This window comes from Rhineura floridana, chromosome 2 (genome assembly GCF_030035675.1).
Source record: "Rhineura floridana isolate rRhiFlo1 chromosome 2, rRhiFlo1.hap2, whole genome shotgun sequence".
Lineage (NCBI taxonomy): Eukaryota > Metazoa > Chordata > Lepidosauria > Squamata > Rhineuridae > Rhineura > Rhineura floridana.
Genome location: NC_084481.1, coordinates 233592510 through 233620406, shown reverse-complemented (window position 1 = coordinate 233620406; position 27897 = coordinate 233592510). Strand labels below are relative to the sequence as shown.

Genomic DNA, 27897 nt, shown 5'->3' with positions numbered 1-27897 from the left:
TGAGGAGCACATTACTAAGAACATAAAAACCAACAACAAAAAATTCTATAAATACATTCAAAGCAGGAGACCATCTAGGGAGACAATTGGACCCTTGGATGATAAGGGAGTCAAAGGTGTACTAAAGAGCGATAAGGAGATTGCAGAGAAGCTAAATGAATTCTTTGCATCTGTCTTCACAGTGGAAGATATAGGGCAGATCCCTGAACCTGAACTAACATTTGCAGGAAGGGATTCTGAGGAACTGAGACAAATAGTGGTAACGAGAGAGGAAGTTCTAAGCTTAATGGACAATATAAAAACTGACAAATCACCGGGCCCGGATGGCATCCACCCGAGAGTTCTCAAAGAACTCAAAGGTGAAATTGCTGACCTGCTAACTAAAATATGTAACTTGTCCCTTGGGTCCTCCTCCGTGCCTGAGGACTGGAAAGTGGCAAATGTAACGCCAATCTTCAAAAAGGGATCCAGAGGGGATCCCGGAAATTACAGGCCAGTTAGCTTACCTTCTGTCCCTGGAAAACTGGTAGAAAGTATTATTAAAGCTAGATTAACTAAGCACATAGAAGAACAAGCCTTGCTGAAGCAGAGCCAGCATGGCTTCTGCAAGGGAAAGTCCTGTCTCAGTAACCTATTAGAATTCTTTGAGAGTGTCAACAAGCATATAGATAGAGGTGATCCAGTGGACATAGTGTACTTAGACTTTCAAAAAGCGTTTGACAAGGTACCTCACCAAAGGCTTCTGAGGAAGCTTAGCAGTCATGGAATAAGAGGAGAGGTCCTCTTGTGGATAAGAAATTGGTTAAGAAGCAGAAAGCAGAGAGTAGGAATAAACGGACAGTTCTCCCAATGGAGGGCTGTAGAAAGTGGAGTCCCTCAAGGATCAGTATTGGGACCTGTACTTTTCAACTTGTTCATTAATGACCTAGAATTAGGAGTGAGCAGTGAAGTGGCCAAGTTTGCTGATGACACTAAATTGTTCAGGGTTGTTAAAACAAAAAGGGATTGCGAAGAGCTCCAAAAAGACCTCTCCAAACTGAGTGAATGGGCAGAAAAATGGCAAATGCAATTCAATATAAACAAGTGTAAAATTATGCATATTGGAGCAAAAAATCTGAATTTCACATATACGCTCATGGGGTCTGAACTGGCGGTGACCGACCAGGAGAGAGAGCTCGGGGTTGTAGTGGACAGCACGATGAAAATGTCGACCCAGTGTGCGGCAGCTGTGAAAAAGGCAAATTCCATGCTAGAGATAATTAGGAAAGGTATTGAAAATAAAACAGCCGATACCATAATGCCGTTGTATAAATCTATGGTGCGGCCGCATTTGGAATACTGTGTACAGTTCTGGTCGCCTCATCTCAAAAAGGATATTCTAGAGTTGGAAAAGGTTCAGAAGAGGGCAACCAGAATGATCAAGGGGATGGAGCGACTCCCTTACGAGGAAAGGTTGCAGCATTTGGGGCTTTTTAGTTTAGAGAAAAGGCGGGTCAGAGGAGACATGATAGAAGTGTATAAAATTATGCATGGCATTGAGAAAGTGGATAGAGAAAAGTTCTTCTCCCTCTCTCATAATACTAGAACTCGTGGACATTCAAAGAAGCTGAATGTTGGAAGATTCAGGACAGACAAAAGGAAGTACTTCTTTACTCAGCGCATAGTTAAACTATGGAATTTGCTCCCACAAGATGCAGTAATGGCCACCAGCTTGGATGGCTTTAAAAGAAGATTAGACAAATTCATGGAGGACAGGGCTATCAATGGCTACTAGCTGTGATGGCTGTGCTCTGCTACCCTAGTCAGAGGCAGCATGCTTCTGAAAACCAGTTGCCGGAAGCCTCAGGAGGGGAGAGTGTTCTTGCACTCGGGTCCTGCTTGCGGGCTTCCCCCAGGCACCTGGTTGGCCACTGTGAGAACAGGATGCTGGACTAGATGGGCCACTGGCCTGATCCAGTAGGCTCTTCTTATGTTCTTATGTTAAAATGTTTTAGAACAAATAAAACTATTATAAAAACCATTAAAATGCAATAAAAACAAGGTCACCTACTGCAAAGAGAGATCTTCGTCAGCAGGCGTTTAAAGGTTAAAACAGAGCACCTGCTGAATCTCTGTTGACAGAGCATTCCAGAGAACTGGGCTGATGACACTGAAGGCTCGATTTCATGTCGATGTTAAATGAGCCTTGCCAACTCTTGAGCTGTGTTTAGGGTTGTAGATTTTAGTTAATTTACTAGGATTTATTTGCATGGAGATTTACACAAATGTCTTCCAGATGAAAAATTATAAATAAATAAATAAATATAGTATGCATTGCTGTTAAGGCCCAGTTTGGATGAGCATTAACTTTGGTACAGCCAGTTGGGGGTGGCATTATGAATAACAGCAATATACAATATAAAAATAAAATCAGTTAAAACAACTTGCAGTCAGAAGAATCGGGGTCCTAAAAACATATTAAAGAGGTGCGCCTTCAGCCTATGGAAGAAGCTATACAGTGGCAATGCTAAATACATCGAATCACAAAATGAATAGTGCCTGTCCTGCCTCCAAGCCGATATACATGCCTTGGATTTGATGTTTACTTAAGACCCATATGCATAATTATATTCAGTGTATGGATGTGAGGCATGCCTAGTGGTTGGCCATGATGCATTCCCACTCCATGTAGACTGTGCCTATGGGTAAGATTGAATTTGACTACCTCTAAATAGCTGCCTCTGAGACCAGTGTTTGTGGCTTCCATAATCCTTTAACAATTGGAGGAAAGTCTCATTAAGCATCTACAAGTAGACTATACTAGCAGTCCACAATAATTTTCTGAGACAAGAAGAGGAATCTCACGTTGTGACTATTTTTCTTGAATTGTGTTGTATTTGAATTTAAATAATTAGTTGGTTGGCCTACGTTCTTCTGGAATATGCAGGTTTTAATCAACTTTTTTAAAAGTATTCTTAGGACTGCAGTCTTGAAAGTGAACTTTAGACAGATTTTAGCAACTCCCAAAAAAGGACAAGAGATGAGAAGGATACGGTTTTTGTAGGGTCACCGCCCCATCCTTCCGCACTCCATGGTGCTCTTAGCTCTTGACCCTTTGGGAATTGCTAAATTCTAACACTTTTCCAAGAATCAACCCTCCTAGTATAAATCTGATAGTTGCAACACAGACTTTGGTAAGGTTATGTAGGCTGTTCTATGATAATTGTTTGCCAAACTTTTAAGAATGGTTATAGGAATAACCTCCCTAACTGAAATTTGATTAGTTTTTAGCAACCAACTAGAGCTGCTGAACATGGAGAGCAGTTTAATTTTTTTAGGCTCGCTTGGCTAGCATCTCTGTAGTTGGGGGGGCAATTTAGGTGTTGCAAACAAACCACCTTAAGGAGCTATCTAGGTTCACACAAAATACTAAACCACATTTAAGTTCAGTAAGCCAACAATAAACCATGGCTTATTTTTGCTAACCATTGTTAATAAACCATAGTTAAGTTGCTGGGCTAGGTTCACCATAAAACTAAACGTTGATTTATTAACTGTTCATTTAAATCATGGATTTAATGTTTCATGCAAACCAAGCCAGTATAGATATAGTATGTCCTACTGCATATGTCAAGATGTCTGTGGAGCCATTTTAATCCATAAACTGGATAACCTTGACCAAATTTTGCCCACAGCCAACTTGGAATTTGCTTATCCCACTTACTCTTCTGGAACATTTCACTGGATATACACACGTTTGTCTTTTTCTTTAGGATTGTCCATTTGACTAGATAAACATTGGCTGGCAGCTCCAAAGGGCTATGCACAGAGCAGCTGGGCCCTTGCAAACAGAAACCTTTAAAAATAGCAATAATCTTGCCAAGCAGTTGTGTGCTGGGGAAATGGAAGTAGGAGCAAAGGAAATTGGAACTTTAGCAATTTGGAAAAGGATCCCTCTGCATAGCCCCACTTGTTGGATTGGAGAGAAGGACTGTTCATGGAAGACCTATTAGCGCTCACGTTTCCCATTCTGCTGGAGCTACACTTAAAGAAATATGCTTCCTTTTACCTACTGCCCCCATCTGAATTGAGGAGCAAGTATGTTACGTAGAACTGTAACAGAGAGACTTTTGCTAATTATAAACCACCACCCCAAGTTAATGTCATTTAATAACAGTTGTCTATATTAGAATCAGTTATTTATGGCTTGTAGTGCTATCCTAACACTGTGAATGGTATTCATGAGCCTGAGCAAGTTGCCTTGGCATTTATCCCATACCTCCAAGGACAGTCCAGACCATTGCAAATTTGGTTTGAAATTGATTTAAATGAAACACAGAGATTCTAAATAACAAAAGCAAGTTATTAAATAGTTAAGAGTTACAGGGCACTATGTTAAGTTTGTGAAGCAGGGTTGTGAAGTAAGGCATCAGCGTGGCGTTAAAGGTTTTGGGCTAAGACTGAAGAAACCCAGGTTCATAATTCCTCCTCACCATAAAGTTCCCTGGGTGACCCTGGACCGGTGACACGCGCACAGCCTAACCTACTTCATAGCTGCTTGTGAGGCTAAAACAGACTAAAAGAAGAAGATACCACTTGTGCCTTTCCTATTAGATGATCCTGGTTCACAGTTAAGGAAGCCCATCACTGGCACAAGACCATTTGTGGCTTCATGGAACATTTTGCAATATTTGACCAAGGTCACTTGACTGTTGTCCCAACCTTAAGTGTATTTCCTTGTTGGACTCCTTCTGGGAGGAAGGGTGGTATATAAATTTAATAAGTAAATTTCTAGAGATATTTCATTCATTACAGTGAAGCAGGAGCACAAGTGACAGTCTGCTTCTTTTGGAACTATTGAAGTAGATCTTGTGGGTCTCAGCCTAAGGTAAAATCTATGAGCTCCCTTAGCCATTTTGTTCCTGCTAAAATAAGTAACTTTTCTATATGCAAATAGTGGGAGAGGAGATTCCTTCTAATATCGTTTCCTGTGTACACAAATTGCTTTATGCTTTCTGACAACTAGTATAAACATTTAAATATTTGCTTTTAATCTTGATAATGTTGAAGGTGGCAAAGTTTTGCCATTGTTAACCTCAAGAAATTTAGCTATGTGTAGATTTAGCTCTGTGGCAGATGTTGGCTAAGATCTAAAGTATGCTTAGTTATTGTTGTTGTTGTTATTTCCATTTATAGACTGCTTCCTATCTAAAAGATCCCAAAGCTGTTTACAATAGAATACACAAGGTACAATAAAAAATATCAAATTAATTTACAAAGCAAAATACACAAACAATATCCATATACATAAACACAGTATAAAAGTCAGAGTTCACCAAGGGAAGCCGTAAGCCGCCCTCCCCACTCTATAAAAATGTCAGAAAACTGAAATTATGTTGATCATGGAGTATGGCGACAAGCAGGTGAAAAGGTTGTCGCTGTCCTGGTGCTGCTTGCTGCCATTTCTCTTGCCTCTCCTTCCTCCCAGGGGAGGGGGAGAGTTAGATTTCTATTAATGCTTAGTTAGGCTTCTATAGATCAAAGAAGAAATTATTACGGTAATGTGGTCAGGTCCCTTGTATAACCCAGTTCCTAGAATGTCTGCTGTGTTCCTCCTTTTAGGCAGGTAAATTGTGTTTGGAGCTCAGATGCTTAGGGGAAAGCATGTTGCCTAGCTGCTCAGACTTGGCTGGCCTCAGAGTAAAAGAGCAGCCCTCTGTTCAATTTATTTCAGTATCCACAGGAAGGAAGCACTATGTGAACTTACCTTTTGCTACTGTCATGTTCCAATATTTTCTCATACATCCTATCTATCCTAGATCAACCTGAGGTGTTGCAGTCTAATGTGCTAATTCAATGAGAAACTTTCATTTGTGAGCTTCCATAACTTGTCTCTGTGCTGTGATCAGCAACAGCAGCACAACATGTTTTGAAATAATTTGCGCATTAAGCACACTAAGTCAGCATTCCTCAAGTGATCGTTTTTTTATATCCAGTGGTTTTTGTCATGGGTAAACAAAGCACTTATGAATTAAACATGTATCTCTGATTCTCTCTCCAGTCTGGGGGTATTATCCAGTAGAAGTAAGACTGAGACTTACTGGAGACAAAATGGGTGCCTTGGGTGGCTTTAAAAGAAGATTAGACAGATTCATGGAGGATAAGGCTATCCTTGGCTACTAACCATGGTGGCTTTGCTCTGCCTCCATAGTTGGAGATGGTATGCTTCTGAATGCCAGTTGCTGACACCACAGAAGGAGAGAGTGCTGTTGTGCTCAGGTCCAGCTTGCTGGTTTCCATGGGCTTCTGGTTGCCACTGTGAGAACAGTGCTGGACTAGGTGGACCACTGGCCTAATCCAGCAGGCTGTTCTTAAGTTCTTACATTTCCATTTAAAACATTATTAAGGCCAGATAAATACATTAATTGGTGTTTTCAGATTGTTTTGAAATGGCAATGCCAGAAGGACACACACACACATCTCGCCTAACCATTTGTAGTGGAAAAGTCCCATTGGTATCTGGAAAATAGCTCTGTTCCTTTTGCAGTGATTTCATGCATTGGAAATGGGCTGCACAGTGAAAATGCGTTGATTTCCCTCCCCGCTCACAGCCTGTTGTATGAGCAGCATTGTTAATGGAGTATTCTAAATAGATCTTGGGGCAGGTCAGTGAAGGAGGTGGCCTGTATAGTGCATAGAGCCGGAGTTGTTCAGTGCTGTATCTTTGAACTGTGGCTTGGAAGCTAGTGCAGAAATCTGGGGCCCTGGTGTAATGCATTCCCATTAGTGCAGTCTCCATTAGGAGGTTGACTCCCAGCACAATCCTCCAAAGAGGAGTGCATTCCTAAGCAACATAAATAACCACCCCAAAGCAAGGGGTTAGTGAGCTGCCTCCTGTGCCAGAGCTTTGAGAACAGGAATTAGCTGCATTGTGAGGTATTCTGCAGGTTTAACTGCCATAGGCACAAGGAACTCCCTTTTTAATAACCCACTGTGCTTATACTGACCCTTAAGTTGAATGTTGGGGGTGGGGGAAAATGTTTTATAGTTATAGCAGAACTTCCCAAAGTTCTGATAGTCTGGGACGAAGATGTTATGAAGGAAACAGGATTCTTGACTCTTTTGTGCTCCCGGAAATGCTCTAAAATCAGGGTCAAGCTTGGATGGGGGGAAATCTTTTGGGGGGGGGCAGAATGCACTCCAACCTCTGCTGCTGTTCTTCCTCTGCACCTGACCACCACCTTTTGTTCCCACATTCTTGTTACCTCATTAAATGCATTGTTGTGATCACACACATGTAAAGATGATGGCTTGTTCTGTACTGAAGCACAGGTCTTTTGTGAGTTACAGTTGAAGGTACCCATAAATCTGAAAAAGTATACTTCTTAGAGTTTTCAAGAGGAAAAATTATCTGCTGTCAGAGGATCCTGCTAGTGTTGCTGATCTGGGTACACCTCCTCATTGGGATAAAGCAAGTCCAGAGCAGAAGTTCATGCAGAGACGTGGTGGGCAGCCTCCTCTCAGCACTGGAAGTTCTGCTGTGTCTCTGTTGAAATGCAGCAGAATAACTTGCCCCCAGTTGGGCTCACATCAGTTTTTTGATAAATTGCTCAAAGTGCACTGGCAGTTCTCAAGGCACACACTTTGGGAATTGTGAAGCTATTGAGTCAGACTGAGCACTTTGGCATGAGGGAGTCGTCCTGCTGTGTACAGAAAAAGCTGTTAGCTTCCTCCTTTGCCTTCCTTCACTGAGCTGGTTCTGTCTGTTAGTAGCAACCAGCATTTGCCTTGCCTGCATCTTTTTAGCCCTCAAAGACAGTGGAGCTCGGAAGCCTGGGTAAAAACAAAGTACATCAAGGTCTTTCCAAATGCTGGTTTTAAGTGTTCATCCTTAGTTCTGGTTTGAGTCAGTGACCATACCACTGTGCCTAATATCCTCTCCTGCTGCTGCTGCTAACTGGCTTCTTTTAAGGTTCTGGTTTTGTCCTAGGTTCAAACAGACTTCCAAATAATGGCTCCATTTTTTTTTTAAAAAAAGGAAGGTTTTCTGTCTTTCAGTTCTGGTTCAGTTTGATTCCCTGTTTGAACCCCGACTGACCTTCGTGGTCCTTATTGTTCTCCTGTTTCTTAGGTGGGGCACAGCAGCTTCCTCTTCGTCCCTAACTTCCCACTTGTGAGATACCACAGCATTCATTCACCTTGCGATGTCCCTTCCCACACTGAACAGCACTGGCATCTACCTATGAGGGTAAGGTAAGTCCATCAAATCACTGCACAGTAATTTCAAGGGGTATCACTGCTTTTCAATATCCTCATGGAATAGCCTGGGAGCTGTAAAATGAGTATTGAAAACTTCACAGTGGACTTGCAATTACCCCCACAAGGAAACTCCAGTGCTGTTCAGGAATGGAAGGCTTGATTTTAGACAGTGCATGCTGGGATGCGCCTCTCGTACTTTTGTAAGGTCTGAACAGCAGGCAGCCTCTGCTAATCCAGCCTCCAGTGGCCATTTCCCCTGTTGTGGGGGGGCATTTAGTGATCTCTCTTTGCTAGCTAACATTTTCGGCCCATGCCTTAGAGTTGTGCATTATACCTGTCCCAAAAATATTGTGTGCCCATGTGTCTGCTCACTCAAAAGGTGGTGGATGGGTCTGTTTATCTTGCTGTTGCATGCCTGTCATTTTCCTGTGCTTTGAATTGAATTTTGTTAGCACCAACAAGCATTTCATGAAAAAGTTGAGAAGATAAAAAAGGAATAACTGAATTTCTCTGAAGTTGGTGCTCTTTTGTTTTGCTAAATTTTATTGCAGTGTTTTTTCCTCTGTTGTGTATGTTCATCATGCTTTTTAGCTAGTGTTGTACATAATCCAATGATGCCCCTTCCAAAAATTTCACTTTGAAGCTCGGTGTCTTTGCTTTTAGTTGTCTACCACCTTCCTCCCTTCTCCCTCCCTTCTCTGTTCAAATGGAGAGGACATAAGGAGAATACAGAGGCTTCAGGGCTTAAACGCAAGTGGCCTGAAGGTACAGTAATTGCATATTTGTAGTCTTGTCTTCTCCTTGCCTTGGGAGCTTTCTCTTGTGGCTAGCACCTCTCAATCTAATGTTTTAGATAAGCACTTGCTTCTCCCTCTGCCTGATGATGTTGCTCTCTTTCAAAAGGAGAAAGAAAGCATTGTGGATCTTAGTAAGACCATCAGTGTGTTGTTTATTACAGAGAAATTGGAGGTTGACCATACTCTCTAACAATGCGTACTAACAATCATTAGGAATCATAAAACATTGTATGCATTGTTTGCTTTAAGTAAAAATTGGTCTCTGCTCCAAAGAGGGCACTTCAAGTTTCAGAAGCTTGTCAAAGTATCCACAAATCCTGCCCAGAGGAACGGATGCATAACAGTTGTCTGACCAAGTATTTCAGACCCAACTTCAAATCGCTGCTCACCTTTGAAATTTATCAAATAGCTTTTGTCAAATCCTTGAGTCTCATCCTAATTTATTTCACAGAATTACGCTGTGGATGAATGAAATGAAATCTGTTGAGCACATAGTATACATAGTGTTTCAGAATAGAATCATAGAGTTGGACGGGCCTATAATGTCTTCAAGCCCAACCCCCTGCTCAATGCAGGAATTCAGCTTAAAGCATCCCAGCTGCCTCTTGAAGGCTCGTCGGAGAGCCCACCACCTCCCTAGGCCATTGGTCCCATTGTCGTACCGCTCTAACAGTTAGGAAGTTTTTCCTGATGTTAAGTCGAAATGTGGCTTCCTGCAACTTGAGGCCATTTATATAACATGCTTACATCTTGCCTTGCTGCCTGGCAGCAGGCCTTGTAAGTGGTTGACAAGAACAGAATTAATATACTGCAAACATGTGACTTTTTTAAGAAGGGCATTTGTGGCTGAGAGAGACTCTGGGGCAGAGGAATAGATACTGGGGTGAGTATCTTCTCTTGACAGTAAACGATAAAAGTCAGTTCACTGTTCTCTGTTGCTCACTGGCATTTTTGCCTGCATTGCCATGAATAAAAGCCATGCTCCTATTCTCCCTGCAAGAGAAAGTTAATATAAGGAATAAAATAGATAGGAGTGGTGGTTTTCCAGCTCTGCCATCTTGGGTTCATAAAGAAAAGATGCCTCTCTTAGCAGTCATAGTGGTTTTCTGTCTTGTACCTATTACAGATCCAATAAAAAAAAATTTAATCATCACTGCTGTTTGAGCCTTTTTTAATAATGTGCAATCTTGCATTTGGCATCTGCTGCTTAGCATCTTCCCGATTCTTTGAACCTGTTTTACCTACAAAAAAGTCATGATTAGCACTGCTAGAGGCAGGTACTTGCCAAGAAAGATTGATTTGTTATGCCTGCAAATTCACTTCTCTGGCAGGGTTCTGCCTCTCTGCTGGCCAAAACCAGAACAACCCTCAGGCTAGTTCTTTTGCTCCCAAGGAAGGACACAGTTTTGCTCTTTGCAAGTAAAGGGCAACGTTTTTTACGTTTTTTTATGGTACACACACATTTGAAAACCCACAAGTAGAAAAGCAGCTTACGGGGAGGTGGCATTTTAAATGAGGAAGCAGTGGGTAGGGAAAGGGTTACGCACACACTGCGCCATCACATGTCACTTCCTCTCGAAGATGCTTTTTAGAAAGAGAAACGAGCCAGCAAAGGGCATTAGACACATTTGTGTGTATCATCTTTGCCAGTGAGCGCCTGAGACTAGATAGGTCATGCTTACCTTTTTAAAGCACCACCTTCTCGGCTTTTCGTCCAGAACAGTTCCACATGAGTCTTTTGTATCTGCAATGCTATGAGTCATCTTGTTTCGTTCTGTTCTGCCAAGAGAAAACTGTACTAGGACATAAATATTTCAAACTCTTTGTTAACGCCAGCAGATTTTTAGAAATGCAGGCACCTCTGTGTATGTGATTTCTTCAGTCCTGCACAAGGGAGCCTCCAAATGGTTGCCTTTGCTTTCTCTGCTCTCTGTGAATAGCCACTCGCCTATCATGAATTAGTGAATCTGTGCAACAGAAGTGGTTAAGTAGCCTCATCTAAACTGCATGATCTAGTCTTCAGTTATACCCAGGCTGTGAGTACTCTGCAAGCTCTCACCACTCCCCTGGCCACAAGGAACCTGTACAGCAAGCCAAGTGCACGGTGTGGATTCAGAATAAATTATACACATTCAAATGAGCATGCATTTGAATGTGCAGTACTTGAGTTTGGTGCTGAATGGTGGAAGGAAGATTGGGGAATCAAGCAGAAGAGAAAGGTGCTAGGATTCATGACCACAGCATATTTTGCTCACCTTTCTGGTTTCTGAAGGCTTGAAAAGACAGATCGACATTATCAGACCCATATTCTCATTGGAACTTCATTGGCTACAATTTTATGTTCTTAAATTTTTAAAAAATGTTCTCAGGATTCCAAATTGATTTGCTCAAGGACAGCACACAGAGGCATGGAATACACACAGTCTTGTGCTTGTTTTTGTGTGTCAATCTCCCTCTTTAATGCTTTGCCTGGCTTTGCAAGAGCTCCTGGCCCTCCTTTCTTAAACTAAAGGCAGTCTTCTTTTTGCTACAGCTGTTCATAGTTTGAAGCTGAGTCGCAACCATGTGGACTGGCAAAGTGTGGATGAAGTGTATCTTTACAGTGATGCAACTACTTCCAAAATTGCAAGAACCGTCACTCAGAAGCTAGGTTTTTCCAAAGGTAAGGCTGTCTGTTGATTTATTGGTATTTTCTCCACTGCACTTGTGTGAAGGCTATTTTTTTTAAAAAATAACTATAAAGTAGGTTCACCTACTTAAAACAGGCAACAGTCTTTGTTTTCCAGATCTTTGTGGCTAAGGGGTTTGTGTCTTCCAAGTCAAGAAAATGTAGGACAAACGTGTAGTCTTAAAACTTCCTCTGTGCTTAACAGCCAGCAGATCAGGACCCATGACAGTCTGTAACAGCCTGACATGATCTGGTATACCCAGGGTATATAAGAGCCACTTTCACCGATAGGAGCTTGCTTGGCTGCTGAGGCCATCGCCTCCTGAGACCCTGTTGCACTTACTTGCACCTTCATATGTGAGCGGGGTGACTACCAGTGTTTTTTCTGTCGTGGCGCCCTGATAATGGAGCTCCCTTGGCAGGCCCATTTACACTGGCATATTTTCAGCACCAGGTGATAAGTGCCCCCTTATCTTGAGCCTCTTTTGGCAAATAAGGACCTCCTTAAATTTTAACTGCTGTTTACTAGTGCTCTTCTGTATATTTTGCATTTTGGGTTGGATTGTTTTAGTCTGGCTTTCATTAGTTCTTTCATCAGTTTTTTAAAGATGTTTTTAGAGATACTTTGTTTTAATATTTAGAGATATTTTGACACGAACCCACCCGTACACTATGCTCAACATCAAACGTCCTCCCCGGGTGCCTACTCCGAGGGAAGCTCGGAGGATGGCAACAAGGGAGAGGGCCTTCTCAGTGGTAGCCCCCAAATTATGAAATGATCCCTCTGACGAGGTGCACCTGGTGCCAACACAGTTACCTTTTCAGCACCAAGTCAAGACTTTCCTCTTCTCCCAGACATTTTTAACAGCATTTGAATCGCACGTTTTTAACTGGCCTAACGGTTTTTATGGGTTTTGATTTGGTATGATTTAAATTTGTATACTTGTTTTTAATGTTTTTAGTTGTTGTAAACCGCCCAGAAAGCTTCAGCTATGAGGCAGTATATAAATGCAGTAAAGAAATAAATAAATATTAATACGTTTTGAAAGATGTTTTGTTTTAATATATTTTAAAGTCTGTTTTTAAGAAGTTTTTAAGTGTTTTTAATATTTTTGTTTGCTGCCCTAGGCTTCTGCTGGGAGGAAGGGCGGGCTATAAATTTAAATAATAATAATAATAATCAGTGCTTTTGTCTTACATAAAACCAATTATAAGTCACCATGAGGATCAGTCTTGGTGTAAAGGAAGGATAGGAATCTATAAAATAAATAAGCATTTGCAGCAAAATAGCTGTGGATTTTCAGTAGTAACAATAAACATCAGCATGACTATTCCTGGCCCAATTTTAAAACTTTGATGGAGGAGGGGGGGACAGTGAAGCAACTGAAACTTTTCTTAGCTGTCCATGGTTCCACCTGCAGATTTATGCATAAATTAAACTATATTAAAGTGCAAAAAAAGTATATATTGAGGTACATCACAAGCTCCCAACAAGTTTACGAGGCCTTTGTCAGGAAAACGCATGACATTTGCAGCAGGGAATTGATGACTGCAGACCAACAGTGCCTGATTCCGCTTAGAACTGGGAAATGGGTCTGAAGAAGATTTGGCTCATTAGTACTAGGGGGGGCATGCTGTTTCGTCTTGCATTGTATATGAATGTCTGCTCGTCAAGTACATGTAAATATTGCAAATAAATCTGGACAAATTACCAGACTGTCTTCTTGCATGCATATATACAGTATATGTGTGTGATTTGTTTCGCATTGATGTAAAAAGTGGGGCAGAGAAATAAAATGCCAGTTAACAGAAGTGTCTCTGCTTGGTCACTTGGAGGTTACTCCTACTCAACGTAGGTAACCAGGTGAAAGGAACATTATGAGCCCAAATTAAATGGTGGTAATTGTTCTTTTGCAGCTTCAAGCAGTGGGACAAGGCTTCACAGAGGCTATGTTGAAGAAGCTACATTGGAAGACAAGCCATCGCCAACAACTCACATTGTATTTGTTGTACATGGCATTGGTCAGAAAATGGACCAAGGAAGGATTATCAAAAACACCGCCATGTGAGTGTTTCATTTCACTCTCTTGAAAGTGGGTATCATTGGGTGGATAACTTTCTGGTTTTTAATGTGCATATTCCTGAATGCCACTCTATCTTGTAATTTTTAGGTTATGAGTCTTTTGTCAAACATTTCTCTGCATGTTAATTTGCTGTGCTATATTTAGTACACTTCTAAGAGCCATACAAAAAATTCTAGTTAAAATAGACACCAAAGAGCCTCCAAAACTTAAACATCTGTGCTTTCTGTGGCATACACAGATTCCCTTTATGTCAAGAACGCCTGGTTTATAAGGTTGTCAGCTAAAATGTTTCTGTGGCAAGGAATTGTGGGGGAAAACATCATCTGAATTTGGGCCTCTGGGAGGCCATGAGACTGTCAGTTATAGGTTTACCTATATTGTGTGAGTATAGATTAGGCTAGAGAGCTTTGTTATTTTCTTACCTGTGACTTGAACTCTTTGCCTTTTGTATTTTACCTAACCCTTGGGGGTGTTTGGTTTAAGGAATTACTTTGCTGCTCTGTTTTTGCACTTTTATTTCAATAAAGCTTCCTCTTGTTTACCAGTGTGTGTTCCTTTCAGAGGGAAATTGGCTCTGGATCCAGCACCTTGGCCAATTAGCCGCAGACTACCGTACAGTTGGGTATTTTGCCTTAAGGCTCCAAGACAAGAGTGCATCCTTGGCTCTTGTCTTTTGGAATCCTTGCCAGGACTCTTTCTGGCACTTTGGGTTTCCCCTAGGCCCAGAGTGGGTGGCTAGGTTTAAGGGGTGGTGGCAGTCTACCTACCTTGCAGGGTTGTTGTTGGTTTAACTCAGCCCTGGTAAGGGAGCCCTGGCCGAGATCAATTGCCCTGGGCTTGGGAGTTGACCCCGGTGGAAGATTTTTTACAAAGTCGCTCACCTGATTCCTGAGTAAGCTTTGCAGTCATGGAATAAGAGAACAGACTTTCATATAGATCAGTAACCAGTTAAGGAGCTAGAAGCAGAATAGGAGTAAATGGATGCTTCTGGCAAGGGAGGGATGCAGGAAATAGTATTGGGCACTGTATTTCTTTTACTTACTCATAAAGGTTCTAGACATGGGGATGAGCAGTGAAGTAGTCAAGTTTGCCGATAACAAATTGTTCAGAGTGGGGAATGTTTGTTCAATGTAATATATGCTTTGAATCCAATTTTCTAGGATGCGGGACACTGCAAGGAAAATAGAAGACAAATACTTCAGCAACCTTGCTACACATGTCGAGTTCCTGCCAGTTGAATGGAGATCTAAGCTTGCGCTCGATGGAGGTACATTTTGCTTAATGGCATTTGCTGGGACAACCAGAAATACTGTTGGTGACATTTGGAAAGTGCCCCTTTTTATATTTTCTCTGGCAGTGGGTTGCAAACGTTATACCCTCAGGATGCCCTTTCATTGTTTTCTACAAAAGAATCCTGAATATTGCAAAGGTTGCCCTGGTATTTTCTAGTTGTACACTCAGCTCATGGAGGGTATTGCCTAGGCATGTTACCCCTTCTGCATTGCCCAAACACCCAGCAGCTCCTTGGAGGTGTTTGTTGGAAAGGAAAATGGATAGCACTGGGCAGCTGTCTGCCAGGGAACTTGGTCAGTCCTTACTGATCGTCTCTTTGAGGAACCCCCTGATAATATTCTGAGGAACTGCTTGGGCGTCCTTGGAAGCCAGGTTTGAAAACCTACTGTGCTATAGGAAGACCAGGTGCTTAATTTGCTTGATTAATAATCTCGGCACTTGCAAGATTTCTTTAAGTACAGATTTGAGTGTTCTCGGAATATGTGCCCATATTGTGCTCGATCGTTGATTTTAAACCCACTCTAAGCTTTATCACACCGCAGTCAAACACTTGGGTCTTTTTTTCTTTGTTTCAGACACTGTTGACTCTATTACTCCAGATAAAGTCCGTGGCTTGAGGGACATGCTTAACAGCAGTGCAATGGACATAATGTATTACACAAGCCCCCTCTACAGAGACGAGGTATGTATGCGTGTGTTGAGTGTTTGGTTTTAAGTGTATGGCCAAATAATGGGTGATAGAACTGGGTTTCGTAATTTAAACACACTTCAGTTTTCCCATCGTCTTGAAGATGGCCTTGGTCATTGCGCGGTTTCTTTGCATAGAAACAAAATACAGCAATGTGTCTTCAGTTCACTGTTAATTGCCATTCCATACTATTTGCCAGACTCCTCAACAGTAAACATGAGTAAGCAGTAGCAGTAAACATAAACAGCACATGATCTGTTTCTCAAAATGTTGAATTTTGCTTTAAATATGGCACAGCTTAAGGGCAGCAAAGAATTAGGTGCTAAAATGGGTTGGGGTGGGGAAAATGGTCTAAGAATATAGGACAAGCATCTGTCCTAAAACGTTGCCATGTCCTTAAATGGTTAACAGCATTGAAGTGGTTGTTAGCAGGTATGCTTGGTTTACACATGATGCTACAACCAATGAACATGTGAGCAATGTCTTGGGATGAACAGTTCTATAAGCAATCATTTTTCAAGAAAGAAAGGTAATGGCCGAAAACTAACATTGAAATACTGAAGTTGTACCCATCTGCATTGCAGTTTGCATATACCAGTTGCTCTTCTGATGCTGACTGACCTTGTAGGGCACTTCTACAAGGAAACTCCTCTTGTTTCTGATTCAGTTCCTTAATGGCAAGCTGGATATAAAAGAGTTCCCTGAAGAAGAAGAAGATATGATGTGGCACAGGGCAGCTGATTCTTGTTCCTTATAGGCAGGGTGTTCCTGTATGCTAGGAATCAGCAACTGAAGGCCCCAGGGCCAAATCCAGCCCCGCCTTCTGAAGAGTTCCAGCTCCCACTTCCTCGGTTCCCACCCCAGAGGCAAGAGAGGTATAGAAGTAGTGGTGGCTTGGTAGTAGGCCAGCATAGAGGTGGGCCTCCCTACTGTACATCATCCTCTTCTTAGGCCGGCCTCTCCCAAGTGAGAGGCCAGCACAGACTTGCTTCAAAGCACACTTAGCTTGCAGGGGATGGATTTGTTAAATAAGCCAACCTAATGGTGCCACCCCCAACCTTGTGTGTCTTAGCTATTGCAATAGGTCTAGATTACGGCTCTAAAGAGGTAAGGCTTCTAAGGGGTATAAATAAAGTTAATAATAATGATAATAATAAGACCATTCTTGTTAAAAGCTCTTTGCATGTAAATGTCATTTTATGTATCAGATTTATATCCCACTTATTCAGGACTGCATATTCCATTTTACTCTTGCAGCAGCCCTGTAAGGGAGATGAGGCTGAGAGTCTGGAAACTCCTCAGATCACCCACTGAGCTTTATTCTTGCTAAGCAGGGGTTTGAACCCTTGTGCAACTGTCCGCTGCATCACGTATTTAAAAAAATCCACAGTTGCTGTTGCCCTGGGATGAAACATGCACTTGCTCACACCTGATATTTTACATGTGTGTCATACTTCAATTTAACTCTCCCTGTCTTCAGAGAGCTGAGTAGCTTTTAGGGGCTCCTAGCCGCCCAGACCAGACTGAGACCTCTATACCCTTAACAATGCAGCAGCAGCATGTGTCTTCGGACCATTCTAAGAAAATCCATTTACATTTTGCAAACCTCCCAGCACTTCCAGTATGGCACAACAGCTGTCCTGCTGACACTTAGGCATTTTAAAATGCTGCTGAATCTAGCAAACAAAGGGAGGGTCAAGGAAGTGGGCCAGGAAACAATTTGCGGATTGTGAGATGACATTCAACGAAGAATCTGTTGTTTGCTACAAGGAGATATACTGAACAAGGAGGAGTTGTTCCTCTGAGAGACTGCTGTTGCCACCAGTTTGCCTTCTGTAGCTCCTGTAAATATCCTTGGTGAGGTGATAAACTGCCCCCCCCTTTTGTACTCTGTTTCCTCCAGAGCCATACCAAACTTGAAGGTGTACTGAATGGCAGAGAGCTGCTTGCCCTGGCCAGAGAGTTTACGAGCAGGGTTTAGAAATCACCCAGTCTCTCAATAGCAGTATCTAGCTGAGGTGGAAAGGAATTTAGTCGGAGGAGTCACATAGGAAAGTGTTTAGTGGCCTGCACAAAGGCTAATTCACTTAGACTTTCACATAGAATCTTATAGTGAGTAACTGTGGCTCACATTTGTCATTAGAAAGTTTGTTAGCTACAGGGTACTGACCAAGCTTGTGATATTTTAGTAAAGATGATGAAATGTTAGTAAATTCTTCTCTCTACAACTAGGTTAGGTGCCTTCTCCTGACAGCTCGTCAGCTTGAATTACAGTTTTTTAAATCTGGTCTTGGAGGCTTCTCTCTTGCTCAAGAAATTGATATACGCAGTTGTTGGTGCAGTGCTTTGAGAGGTGCAATAGGTGTCTTTATTTTACTAAAGAATCAAACTTTTGCTGGTGGAAGATTGTTCTATTAGTTCAAAAGTATGAATGCATTTCACCAACCTATTTTGGTTTTTAACATCACATAATCTTCCACTAGCCAAAGATGATCCAATAAGATGCATTGCCTTTTATATTTTGTATAGTTTGTGTCATGGTATATTTCTTCAGTTCACCACCACCCCCGGTCACCTACATGGTCTGGTGGTCTCTCCTGTGGACATAAGAGCCCTCTAGTTGCAAGTGTACAAGATAAACAGGGTCTGAAGGAGCCAGGCCACACGTGCTAGCCCTGCCCACAACAGGCTCATGCGTGTCGGGTCCACCCCAACTTTTTCATGTTGAGTGGGAATGTTGGAAGGAGATTCATTGCCCATTGGACTGAATGCGCGCAGAATCCTCCATGCAAATAGGAAGCCTGTCCAGCTCCTCTCTTCACCGATTAGGACTTAAGCTGACAGCTGTCACCATATCTTGTGCTAGCCAATTCTATAGTTCAGATACGTGGTGTGTATCAAGTAGTATGTTCTCTTGGTGTATCCTGAATCTTCCCACATTCAACTTTATTGGATTGGCTCCATTGGATTCTAGTGCTGTGAAAGAGGGAGGAGAAAGCCCTCTCTTACACACATGTATCATGTTCCCACCACCTTTTTTTCTAAAATAAAAGGTCTCAGACATTGTAACCTTACTTCAAAAAGGAGTTGCTTCCCCTCGATCGTTTCTGTTTCCCTTTTCTGCACCTTTCTAGTTCTACAGTAACTTTTCTAAGCTATCTCACTGCAGATTCCTTTTTAACCGTGGTGGCTTTGGGCAAGGGACACCTCTTGGCCTTAGTGACATGAACATAAGAGTCATACAGGGATGAAGCCACCTTTTATGGAGTCAGACAGTTTGGTCCATCTAGCCCAGTATCGTTGGTGGGGAACCTGTGGCTCTACAGGTGTTGTTGGAGACCAGTTCCCATCAACTCCAGCCAACATGGCCAGGGTCAAGGGTGACAGGCGTTGTATGCAGTCCAGCAAGATCTGGAGGGCCACACATTCCTCATCCCTGGTCTACAATTACGCGTGCAAAGTTGTGATCTGCCTCTGAACTATTACATAACTTAGCAATTGAAAAGTGAATGTGATTCATTAATCAAAACATTTTTACCACACTCTTCAGCCAAAAAGGCTCCCACAGAAGCTTACAGATAGCGCACATAAGTCAGTCTAAGCCCACAGGGTTACAAAAAGTAGCACAAAAAAAAGAGATTTGAAGGAAGAAGAGAGCAGTGTGCAACTAAATAGTTGCGCTAGCAGAAGGGTTAGCAGAGTTAAGGGAAAATCCAGAACAGATTTAGGAGGCACGTGGGAGGCAGGGAGGAGAAGGCGGGAATGTTGCATTGCACAAGCAGAAATCCTTACATTAACGGAATGTTCACCTTAGCACTACACTGCATGCAACCTTCAGGCACTGGATCTTGGTTACAGAGTTCTTTGTAATAACCAGCTGGAATGGAAACAGAACATGGAGAGGAGATGCTAAATGTCTCCTGGTCTCTCAGCTGAGCCAATGGAGTGGCCCTGCTTTCCATCTCTTCCTCTGCTGCAACCTGGTTGGCTTAACTTAGAGGACTTCCCTCACAGTAGGTGCAGTAAAGCACATGGCATTTGGGAGTGTTCTTAAACCCACTTTATTGTTTTTATGTGTTTTTGAAAAACAAATCCTAAATAAAAGTTTTCTAGTTGTGTGGTTAAGGTTGTTGAGGATTTCACACTTTAAAAGTACCTTGCAAGCATGGCCATATAGTAAGTTCTCCTGTTTTGGCTTAGTTTTTAAGTGTTAAACAGTATTCCACCCTTCACCCAAATGACAAAATCTGTCAACTCGGCTTTTTCATTGAATGTCTCTGATCTTGAGGTCACTGCTGGCTACTCCATCCACATTAATACAGCTACTGCTTAAAAAAACAGAGTAAGCAGGAATGCAGATGCTAAATATGCCGCAATATACTGGATATAAGAAATGTGCTTTCTCTCTCCTTCCTTGCCCAACTCTTTAAAACAGCTGGTGAAAGGCCTTCAACAGGAGCTGAATCGATTGTATACACTTTTCTGTACTCGGAATCCAGAGTTCACAGAAAAGGGCGGCAAAGTATCAATCGTCTCACATTCCTTAGGATGCGTAATCACATATGACATTATGACAGGATGGAATCCAGTCAGACTGTACGAACAGTTACTTGAGAAGGAGTATGATGATCTTGAGGACGCTTGGATGAGTTACGAGGAGCAGCATTTGCTAGAAGAGTTTTATTTAACGAAGCGGCGGTAAAGGACTTTCCTTTCTATTATTGGGGAGGTGTTCGTGTTCTGCAACTGGCTGAGTGGACTCAGGGGCAGTTTTAAGAAGTGAATTGCTTTGCCCACACGTCCAGCCTCTCTCTCATGTGTGCCCCAGCAAAACAGCCATGGCTGTGGAAGGCAGATTTGTCCTTATTTTTCAGTCTTTGGGTCCCGTTAAGAGATACCCGCACACAAAAGGGACCTATGTCCTAGTAACGCATGCAGTACTTGGATAGGTACTTAATCCACAGAGGGGCCAAATATGTTGTGGGAGATTTTAAGGAACAAAGCAGCCGCTGGGGTGGTTAGGTGGTGGCCGGCGGTTAAGCTCTTTCTTGCACTATGTTCCTGATTGAAATCCACCTTCCTCTGGTGCTCTTCTGTCCTGTGGAGTAACAGATTCAGGTACCTGAAGCTGCAGGAGAAGAAAGAATTGCTAGAGAGTCCTCATTATGTATATATGTTTCCTTTCTCTGCCAGGATGCAGAGAGAGTGCAAATATGACTTAGTCTTAATCTTACAAAATCTGTCTCCAGAATACTTGCTTTGGTAAATTGCACCAATTTACACAGTACATAATGAGCCAATTAACTGTTACTAATCAACAGAAGTATACTAACAGAACTCAGAATATCTCTGCATTTTTTCCTAGACTGAAGGAGATAGAAGAGAGATTGCATGGACTGAAGACATCCACCTTATCCAAGACCCCTGCCTTAAAATTCAAGGTACAAATCAGCAAGAAATGAGCCTTTCTGGTAGTGGCTCACTCTTAGCAAGGGACCTTTTCTAGTTCTCTCACAGCTGCCTCCCCAGTCCTAGCCTTCTTCTGACTTCTTGACTATTGTCTCCATTTGGGTTAATGACTGTGCCAAGGTATTGATAATCCTTGAGAAGCTCAATGTCCTCATTGTCAACTTTAAAGTTGCAAAAAACATCTATTGTCATTACTTTAGTCTTTTTGACGTTCAGCTGTAGTCCTGTTTTTGTGCTTTCCTCTAACTTTCAACAGCATTCATTTCAGATCATTACTGGTTTCTGCTAGTAGTATGGTATCATCTGTATATCTTAAATTATTGATGCTTCTCCCACAAATTTTCACACCTCCTTCATCTTGGTCCAATCCTGCTTTCTGTATGATATGTTCTGCGTATAGATTAAACAAATAGGGTGATAAAATACACCCCTGTCTCACACCCTTTCCGATTGGGAACCAATCAGTTTCTCCATATTCTGTCCTTACAGTAGCCTCTTGCCCAGAGTATAGGTTGCGCATCAGAGCAATCAGATGCTGTGGCACCCCCATTTCTTTTAATGCATTCCATAGTTTTTCATGAACTACACAATCAAAGGCTTTGCTGTAATGTATAAAGCACAATGTGATTTCCTTCTGAAATTCCTTGTTCCATTATCCAACATATGTTTGCTATATGATCTCTGGTACCTATAAAATGTTTCGAACCACACCCTAACAAAACCATTGAAAGCACATAATTAAAAGCAAACTGAAATAAAAGCATCTTCAGAGGCTGCTTAAAAGAAAATAGAGAATGAGTTAGTTATATCTCTTGAGAGAGAGAGTCTCATAGACTCAATGACACCACCAACGAAAGGGTCTGTTGTGTCTGCTATCTTAATTATCCCTACTAGTGGGGGGCGGCAGCATACAAGTAGGGTCACTTTAGCTGATTTTAATGCTCAGGCAGCTTAATAAAAAGGTGAAGGTAATCCTTTAAGTAACTTGGTCCCAAACTGTTCACGGCTTCAAAGATCAATATCAACACTTGGAATTGGCCTTTTAAGTTAATAGGTAGCCCCATAGCTGATATAGAATTGGTGTGATCTGGTCTGAATGCCCTATCCCAACCAGCACCTGGGCTGCTCCATTCTGCACTAGCTGAAGCTTCCTGTAAAGCACATTATAGTAAACTAGCCTGGATGTAACCAGGGCACGGTTAATGGACACAAGGTCTACACCAGCTAAGACCCTAAGCTGGTAAGATGCACTCCTAGGCAGTGTCACTTCCACATGGTGCCAAGAGAATCCCTAAGCTACAAATGTGTCCTTTCCGAGGGATTGAGATCCCATCCAGCACTGACTGAGCCTCCACCTGGAGCAATTGGCTTCTCCACCCACAGTGCCGCCATCTTGCCTGGATTAACTTCCAGCTCATTCGCTCTCATCCATCCTCCAGGCACCTGCTGAGGAGTTGCACAACCTCCCTGGGATTAGTAGGTGGAAACAATGATAGAGCTTTGAGTCGTCAGCATACTAATGATACTTACATCAAATTCCCAAGCAGCTTCCCTTGATGGCTTCATACAGCCGTTAGAAAGCATGAGGGAGAGAATAGGACTTTGCAGAAGCCATGAAGATGAGCAGAAGTCTCCCAGCACCACCTACTGATCACATCCTACCAGAAAGAACTGAAGCCAGCACATTGCTCTGACTCCCAAGCCTGTTCTGGGAAGATAACCCAGAAGGAGGATGGCATCATGGACAATGGTGTCAAAAGCCGCTGAGAACAGAGCATTCTCTCCATTCCCTGGCTTAAGAAATCAGCCAAGGCTGTTTCCATCCCATTACCAGGCCAGAAGCAAGGTTGTAGCAGATGTCAGTAATCAACTCCATCCAAGCCTGCCTGGAGTTGAGATCCAAGCCTTGCTCAAAAATGGAATATTTTGACACCTAGCAGTTGTTACCCAGGACCATAGGATGCATATTGCATTTTTTCCAACAAGGATCTCACTGCTACCCTTCTATAAGAAAGCCTGGTCCCTCAAGCATTAGTACTTCCCAAGATCATACAGTAACTCTGGTCTTCGGCAGGAAAGCCAAGGACCCAGAGAACCAGTGATAAGCCTCAATCCTCCAAACAGCTTGCTCACATCCTCAGATTGCACAGCCTGAAAAGTATACAAAGCAACATGGCCAGATGCATCCCTATCCATCTCTTGTCAAAACTATAATGTCAAAGTTGTTATGAGAGTGATTTTTATCTGCAAACTGGTTGCAGCAGTCACTCGAGGGCCCTCCCAGCTGACTTCTCGAGCCTATAGACAGTAGGCTGTTCCACATGAAGCAGTTCCGCTGGCCAGCATTCTGCAGGTGCACAGATAATGGAGAAGTAGATTTATTTGCCTCCATCGCAACATAAGCTCAGTAATGGTTTCTTACCTATATTCAGTTGTGCTCTTAATGAATCTTTCACTACCTGTGCTCTAGTCATCAACCCAGTTGTTTTATTGCCAGCAACTGTCTAGAATGTCAGAGGACATGGCTCTACAAGTGGACATTTGGGGAGTGATCATAGCAACATCCCAGATCATCTCCCTGTGGGGGCCCTGGCAGAACCACCAGTTTAAAGCTGCAGGAAACTCCCCCAGAGGCTTCAGGAGAACTAGGTTTATCAGTGTCTGAGGGCGGACTGTTGCAGTTGCTCCACCCCTGCTCAGATTACAAGTAGTCACAAAATGAATATGTATCAGGAGATTATCTGTCCATGACAACCAAGCCATTACTGATTCCCCTGCCTGCAGATCATTCCTGTTTTAACCAGTACAGAATACATGGTCTAAAGTATTTCCTGCTAAGTGAATCAGGCCAGACATAATTTGAGACAGGGCCATATTTGTCATGGAGGCTGTGAAATTCCAAGCCACTCCCAGGTAAGGTAGCTTCAGCATAGGTAGTGGAGTCCCTCAAAATCAGAAATCTTGGGGTTCTCAATGCAACCTCCAACACTACCTCTGTTAATTCAGGCAGGGCGGCTGTTTGGCAGCAGGGCAGACAGCATGCTCACAGAACCTCTGTCCTGTCTCGGGTTACTAACACCTAGTAGATTCAAAACCAGTTGACTGCTGGGTAGGTTACCTGACCAGGGACACACTATCCTAAACTGTGGCCACTGCACTCGGCTGCTGCATGTGCCGAGCATGGTGCTGCATATGGGAACCTGTTGGGCATACGTGGGAGGAATTTACACCACCTTGTATGTCCAACGGAATTTCCATTTTTTATTTATTTCACATTGCTCAAGGTGGCATACATGGAATTCTCCTCTTTATCCTCACAACAACCCTGTGTGGTAGGCTGGGCTGAATGGCAGTGACTGGCCCAAGGTCACCTAGTAAGCTATATGGCTGAGCGAGGATTTGAACCCAGGTCTTTCTGGTGCTAGTCCGACACGCTAACCGTTACACTGCAGCACCTGCCCATGAGAGCGAATGGAGGGAAGCAGTCAAGAAATGGAGAGTGGCATTGATCCAAGCTATCCAAGGGCTGATAGGTGCTTCGTGCAGCTCTGCTGTGGCTGTGCTGCTTTCACTTCCAACTCTCCCTTCTGCATTAAAGGGAGTGAGTTGGACCGAAAGACAGCACAAATCAGCCAGAGGCTGCTGCAGTTGTTGAAGGAACAGCCAGTCAGCTGGGGACCAACTCCAGTATGAATTCATTCACATTTGACTTCGTGATTTTGTTTTCCTTCCCTTGAAACTCAGCCTAACTTGTAGTCCATATACATTTTTACTTATTTGAAATAATTACAAATCCTGTGAAATCAGATTTAACAATATATAGCAAAGCAGCATGAAACCCAGCAGCAGTAGAAACACAGTGGGAAGCCGGCATCTATTAAGGGTCAGTCAATTGATGCATTCTCATTGGTTTGTCATGGAACAAAGGCACATCTCTGACACCGGGCAGAGTTTGTATTTAATGGATCTAGTTCGATTTTATTGGGTCAAATAATGTATAATGCATAAGTGTACTTGGGATCATGATTGTCAAATATTAAATGTTTGACTTGGAGGAAATTGGGGTCTCTGTTGTTGAGGTATCTGGAATCTCTGTAGCTCAGTGGCACGTAAGAGGTTTCAGATGGAGTCCCCCGCATCTCCACCTAGAAGGGCCTCTGGTAAGAGGCCTGGGAAAGACTTGTACCTTAAGAGAGGCCCTGATGGTCAGATGGACAGTACTGGGCTAGATGGCCCCGGTGGACCGATTCGGTATAAGGTACATTGTGTGTGGATATGTAACATGTACGTCGGTTTGTAGAATTGGCTTTTCTGCTTGCTGGATGGCCTGTGATTGTTTTAAAAAGAAACCCAGTAATGTGGAGCATTGTTTTTTAAGATATGGTCCAGCAGTGTCTACAGGTTTCTTCAAACTTCTCATACGTTGGTGACCAAGCAGATTTCTGCTGTGGAAATGCACTAAAGCCTTCTACCACCAGCCTCGTCTTCAGTGCAGCACTTAGGCTTGAAAAAGTCTCCTGTTATCAAAGGCTTTTTTCAAGCCTGATTGTGGTGTCTGTGGGGGTTGGGCTAGTGTGGGAGACTGCGTGCGGGAGACAGAGAATGAGTAAGTGAGAGTGCATATGAATGAATGGGCAGGTGTGAAAATGTCGGATTGTCCTCACTACCAGCTTTGGCCACGCTCTTTTTCCTCCATGCCCACCTCTGGGCATGCAGTTCCTTGGAAGGTTGGCCACAAGGGAGTGCCATCTTAGGCTACAAAGGCTTCCTCACCCCTGCCCTAAAGAGTCATCTTTGTCTCCCAGCCACCTCTGCCCCTCTTATGGGACACCTCTTTCAGTTCCACATACAGCAATTATGCTGGTAGCCCATGACAGCTTCCTGTGGCTGTCAAAAGATGTGAAAAGACAACTACTTATTGCACAGTGTGGTTTTCCTCAATTTGTAATGTGCCTCAAGGCAGTGAGATTGTAGCTCTCCCCCCCCCAAAAAAAACAAACACCCCAGTATATGCTAGAAAGCTGCCTTTTTCTCTGCCTGTTAATATCAAATGAAATGTCTCCTTAGGTTGAGAATTTCTTCTGTATGGGATCTCCATTAGCAGTGTTTTTGGCCTTGCGCGGCATCCGTCCCGGAAACAGTGGAAGTCAAGATCACATTCTGCCCAGAACTATTTGTAACCGGTTGCTAAACATTTTTCATCCAACAGATCCAGTGGTGAGTGTTAGTGCAGTAACAAGCTTTCACCTCAAGAGCAGAGGCGGCCCTACCATGAGGCAAGGTGAGGCGGCCCCCTCAGGCGGTGGACTTTTGGGTGCCAGGAAGGGCGGCGGCAGAAGCAGCAGCAACAGGCAGATGGGAGCCATCACGGCACAATCCCACCAGGGATGGAAGTGACAATGAAGGGAGGCGGTTGCTGTAGAACTTCCCTTCATTTCAGTGGGGATTGTGCAGGAGAACTTCCCAAGGGTTTGTTCCCCACAGCTTTTGCCGGTGGAGGTGGGGAACATACGGCTTGGATTTTCCGCCTCAAGCACCAAAATGTCTTGGGCCGGCCCTGCTCAAGAGTATTTCTCAGTGGTGGCCCCCAAACTATGGAATGGTCTTCCCGAGGAGGTGCGCCTGGCGCCGACACTATCATCTTTTCGGCGCCAGGTTAAAACCTTTCTCTTTTCTGAGGCATTTTAATTCCTGTTAATTCTAATATTATAATTTGATTTTAGACTGTACAGTTTTGTGTACAGTTTTGTATTGTGATATACTGTATTGTGTTATTTTTATTGTATTTTTAATGTTCACCTCCCAGAGAGCTGTTGCTGGTCGGGCGGTATATAAGCTTAATTAAATAAAATAAATAAAAATATTTCTAAATAGCCTCTGCGGAAGGCCTGTCAAAGGCATTGGATCATCAAAGGTGTCCCCCTGCGGACGTAGGGGTGTTTTAGCATGTAGCACAGCCTGGCAGAGCAACCTCCCATAGAGGGAAGGCAAGGTGTAATAATACAAGGAGAGAGAGCTCACAGTGCGTCCCTTCACCACTCTTGTGACTGACAGTGAATCAGGTGCTAGGTCAGTAGTCAGTCTGCCTTTTAGTTCTAAAAGGGCTGTGAGCATTTTTTGTCTGTTCCTTTGTTCTTTTTTTGAAGAAATTTAAACTGCAAAACCTCTCTTGCAATTGGCGGTGTGTGCAGTTGCTTGGCAATATCCCACCGCACCAACCGATTGGCTTCTTATTTGTTAAATTTGTGTCCCACTGTGCCTCCCAAAGGAGCCCAGGGCAACGTGGACAGCTTCTGCTGGAACCTGACAGAGTTGCCTCTTCTTGTTTCCACACTGCGTGGGAACATGTACCTTTTTAACAGAATGCAGCAAGGGCAAGTCTAGAGCAGCCGGGCTGTTAAATGTGCCTGTCCCAAAACCTTTCTTTCAGTCCATTTCTTCATCTTTAATGTTCCAGTGACTTTAACAAGACTTCTGGAAGCAAAGAGCATATGATCTCTAACATTCCTTTGCCTTGAATGATTGTATGTTGCTTGTTACGTAATCACTCTTCAGATAGAGTGTAGAATGCCTACAGTTTTAATATAAACAGAATATTTGTTTAAGTCTCTCCCTTAAGCCATTTATTAATTACGGTGTGTCCATGTCACATATTTTTCC

At 42.9% G+C, this 27897-nt stretch overlaps 1 protein-coding gene across 3 annotated transcripts in view; it reads left to right on the top strand.

Annotated features, from left to right (window-relative positions):
- The window catches only part of DDHD1 (DDHD domain containing 1), a 43727-nt gene that overhangs the window by 10129 nt on the left and 5701 nt on the right, over positions 1-27897 (top strand). Inside the window, exons 3-10 of one of the 3 annotated variants that reach the window (XM_061612552.1) lie at positions 8902-9003; positions 11569-11697; positions 13621-13768; positions 14948-15054; positions 15656-15762; positions 20204-20466; positions 21134-21209; positions 26305-26454. In XM_061612552.1, the coding sequence (XP_061468536.1) occupies positions 8902-9003; positions 11569-11697; positions 13621-13768; positions 14948-15054; positions 15656-15762; positions 20204-20466; positions 21134-21209; positions 26305-26454 (1082 nt within the window). Of the gene's footprint in view, positions 1-8901; positions 9004-11568; positions 11698-13620; positions 13769-14947; positions 15055-15655; positions 15763-20203; positions 20467-21133; positions 21210-26304; positions 26519-27897 lie in introns of all 3 variants that reach the window. The other 2 variants (XM_061612554.1, XM_061612553.1) reach the window with 2 other exon arrangements.